Consider the following 4351-nt stretch of genomic DNA (forward strand, 5'->3'; position numbering starts at 1 on the left):
TATATATATATATATATGTATGTATGTATGTATGTATGTATGTATGTATGTATGCATGTATGTATGATTTTTGGCTTTTATGTATGATCTCTTGTTTCTAAAACTGAAGTGTAAAAAATAATTGTTTCAAACATGATTTTCTAATGATCAAATTTCGATTAAAAATAGTTGGCGGCGCCAAAACACAAGATAAGGATCAAGCTAAGATCATATTGGGTGCCTCTCATTGAGGACTCATGCAAGCAGATCCTGGAGGCAGCCAGAAGCACCAACGCCAAAACCATGGGACCTGTCCCTCTCCCCACCAAGAAGAGAGTTTATTGTGTTCTCAAGTCTCCCCATGTCCACAAGGATGCTCGGTTTCACTTTGAGATCCGCACGCACCACCGTCTGATCGATATACTCTACCCGACGGCGCAGACAATCGATTCACTCATGCAGCTTGATCTTCCGGCCGGTGTTGATGTCGAAGTTAAGCTTTGATTCCTTAGTTAAAAACAATGATTTTTATTCATTTTGTGCTTTTTTGTTTATTTTTGTATGTTAAGAATCCATTAGTAAAGTTGAACTTCTACTGGGAAGAGGGGCTGATAAGCTTGCAAACATTTTTGGGTTGGGAAACTTACATGCATACCGCTCAATTCTTATGTATTTACATATCTAATGCCCGAACTTCAATTTTTACATAACACGCCCCCTTGTCCTTGCATGAAAAGTCGTATTTTGCTTTTTTTAATTTGAAATGGTGGTATTTTTGATGTGATATGAAAGATTTGGGCGGCATGAATGTAAAATTTAAAGTTTACGATAGGTATATAAATACATAAGAATTGGGTGATATTTATGTAAATACCCCTTTTGGGTTTTAATATTGCCAATGCCAAGCTCTATAAGAGATTCAGAAATAGGAGCTTGGTGGTATTTGGTAAGGAAAAATTTGTGTGGTGAAACAAATATATTTGAGCAGCAGAGGCTGTTATGTTATTTAGGTTTAGAGTCGTGTTAATCAGGTTAATAGGTCGTGCTTCGGTCTTGAATTTAATTTAATTTGTCTAAAGGCCTTCGTTTGAGTAGACCTAAAATTAAATACATGGAATGTAATTCTAGTAGTAGCAGCTCTAGTGGCAGAGTTGTAATTATGGGTGATTGAATCAATAAAATGTGTGATCATTTTGAATATCTTGGGACTATAGTTTAAAGTGGTGGTGATATAGATGAGGATGTTGTGAGTTCAATTTAAGTTTGTCGGTTGAAGTGGAGGAATGCATCAGGCCTATCGTGTGATGGCAAAGTAATGCTCGAACTGAAAGGAAAAATTTATAAGATGTGATGAGACATGCAACGCTCTATGGCGCATAATGTTGAGCTTTAAAAGAGAAGCATAAAATAAAGTTAAGTGTTGTTGTGATGAAAATGCTTAGGTGGATGAGTGGTTTGACATTTAAAAGACAAAATGCAAAATGAATATATCTGTAATAGGTTGGTGTAGCTCAAGTGACGAACATGATTAAAAAGAGATGTCTTAGATTGTTTGGTCACAGTAAACACCGATCATCTGATGATACTGTTAGGAGAGTAGTTGTTTTAGATTCGACTTATGTTAAGAATGACGTAGATAGACCTAATAAAACTTGGGCAAATTGTATGAAAAATGATCTTAATCTATTAGAATTAAATGAAAATATGACACTCAGTAGGATTCAATGGAGGAAAAAGATTCGTGTAGCTCACTTCATTTACTAGGATAAAAGTTTGTTGTTATTGTTGCTGCTGTTGTTGTTATTGATTATTATTAAGTGTGTCAATTTTCGCTTGAACGAACTAATCTAAACCCAATATCAAAGCCCATTTAACATAAATATAATAGCCATTAGGTTAAATTTGATAAAAATTTGGGTTTGCATGTAAATTTGAGCCTGACATAAAAATTAATCAATTCACTCAAACATTAATTAAATCTTAATAATCTAAAGACGAATTAAAGGATTTGTGTAAAGGTAATTGAATCCCTATTTGCTTGTTCGGGATAAATTTTATTTTTTATTTTTAAAAATATATTTATTTAATGTTCTTTTAATATATTTCTATTTTTTATTTCTAAAAATAAATAAATAATTTTAAAAAATGCCCCAAAAACAACTTTTAGGTATTCTAAGCTTTTTTAAAAACAACGAAATTTTAAGAGGCCGTTCGAGATCTTTTTTATTTTTTCTTTTCTTTTTTTCTTAATTTAATTTTGTTTTGTTTATGTATTGATTTAAAGTAAATCATGTATAACATGTTTGATTAAGATATTTAAAAACACTCAAAATACATAAAAAATATCAGCTATTTTTAAAAACGTGTTTATTTATTCTTATAAAAAAATATATATATATATAATATATTAAAATTCATTAAAAAAATATGTTTTTAAAAATAATAAATAATAAAAAATAAAAATAAAATTAATTCCACACAAACTTTAACTAAACATATCAAATATATTTTATTTTAAATCAAAATCTAACCAAAATAAAAAAAATAAATGTGTTCCCAAACTGCCCTTGCAATTCTTAATGTCATTAAAGAGGATTCATATCAAACACATACAGACAGAGGTCTAAAATTGGCTTGCAATAACACAGTAGTTGAGCTGTGAAGAACTATTCATCCCCTATCTCTTCAACTCCATGTGTTTGTAGCTCCCATACACATCAGCTCTTATGGACATCTTCATTCAACTCTTTTGTTCTTTGTCTTTTTGCCTTCCTCACTCAGAGAGGGAGCCAAAAAATAAAAATAAATAGAAGGGAAACTTACATACATACCACACAATTGCTCTGTATTTACATATCTAACACTTATAAAGCTTGATGATAGTGCTATTTCTAGTAGAGGTGTTAGAGATGTAAATACATGAGAATTCTGTGGTATGCATGTAAATGCCCCAATTATAAAATTATATGCATTAAAAATGCTCTTAGTTGAACTAAAAGAATGAAAATTATGTTAGAAGTATTGTATTTGAGGGAATCTTTAGAATAAATGTTAAGTTATCTATGTGTTGCTTTGGATTCCAAATTGGCATTTCATATTTGTGTGACATCACTAGCTATTTTAGGTCTAGAATGACCTCACTTGTTGCTAAGCAAAAAAATTATATAATAGCAACTCATTATTTTGTTGCATTCTCGTATTTTTTGGGTTGTGTCTACTCTTCTATTTTTAAAAGAATATCATTATATTCTAGTTTTTTAGAATCATAAATTTGCATGTAAATGCTCATAAATGTACTTAATGCTCTGCCATATAAGAATGATTCACTTAAAAAATGACAATTCTAAAATTTACTGATGATATGTAGTATGAACTATCGGTATTGAGAGCCTCATATTGTTCGTGAGTGCATATAATCCGATAAAAGATCTTGTATCACTAGAAGAATGCCAGAGAGAGAGAGATGGACGAGATTCATTTGAAGGGATCTTGAGTGTTGAGTATGAATCTGCCATGTGAATCACACATAAGGAATTGAGCGTAGAACATGGAGGGACAAAGATAGAGGGAGAGAGATATATAGAGGAGAGAAATAAAGAACTAATTCTTTGATGACTAACAGACTGAAGAACTGATCCTTAGATCGGTAAGGCCGGTTCAGCCAACATTGCTAATTGTGGAAGCTGATTTAGTCTGACTAACCTTTGGTGGTTCGAACTACGCTCGATCAGTTTGAGTCAACCGGTTGAATTTTTGGTCAGGATGTCGACTCTCAACCCCTAAGTAAAAAGCTCATGTCGCTAGAATGAGACTACGTTATCATACCCCTTGATAGGAACTCCATCTCGAGCGTTCACAAAGTGTACCATGGTGAGAACTTTAGGACTCCTTAAGAGTCTTAGAGAATCTTACGAGGCAGTCGGTGATGTTGGAATAAGAGTTGGATTGGTGTCTTCTCTCGGTACAATGGGTCTTGATCATTAACTTGGGCAACCTTCATTCGGTCAACTCTAGGTCTTTGCTCCAAGGGTGTTGTAATAGATCCATCATGTATTTTAGTCTTTCGTTGATGTGACCCTTGATCTTCCTTCTTTGGGTCATCATTGACCATACTTTTATCTCTTAGCCCATTGAATTCCTTGAAATTAGTGCTGATGCATTTTAAGCATAAGTTGAGAAATGTGTTAATTTGAGATCTTCGATAAGTTGGGAGGAGGCGACTCCTCAAAGATCCATAAAGAGCCTTCTTTGGAGAGGATGGAGATGGATCCTTTCCCTTTTCTCACTCTTCTTGCATATGAGGAACAACTCCTAATTTGGCCAACATAGTACATATTTGTATTTACATGATGCCATTCTATAATATCTTGAT

General features: G+C 32.8%; 1 protein-coding gene across 3 annotated transcripts in view; it reads left to right on the forward strand.

The window, feature by feature from the left end:
- The window catches only part of LOC110024504 (cyanelle 30S ribosomal protein S10), a 12730-nt gene extending 12147 nt beyond the window's left edge, over positions 1–583 (forward strand). For 2 of the 3 annotated variants that reach the window (XM_020724513.1, XM_020724511.1), the window contains exon 3: positions 169–583. In XM_020724513.1, the coding sequence (XP_020580172.1) occupies positions 169–483 (315 nt within the window). In that variant the 3' untranslated portion in view covers positions 484–583. Of the gene's footprint in view, positions 1–166 lie in introns of all 3 variants that reach the window. The other variant, XM_020724512.1, reaches the window with a different exon arrangement.
- Positions 584–4351: the final 3768 nt, after the last annotated feature.

This window comes from Phalaenopsis equestris, unplaced genomic scaffold (genome assembly GCF_001263595.1).
Source record: "Phalaenopsis equestris unplaced genomic scaffold, ASM126359v1 Scaffold000258, whole genome shotgun sequence".
NCBI lineage: Eukaryota > Viridiplantae > Streptophyta > Magnoliopsida > Asparagales > Orchidaceae > Phalaenopsis > Phalaenopsis equestris.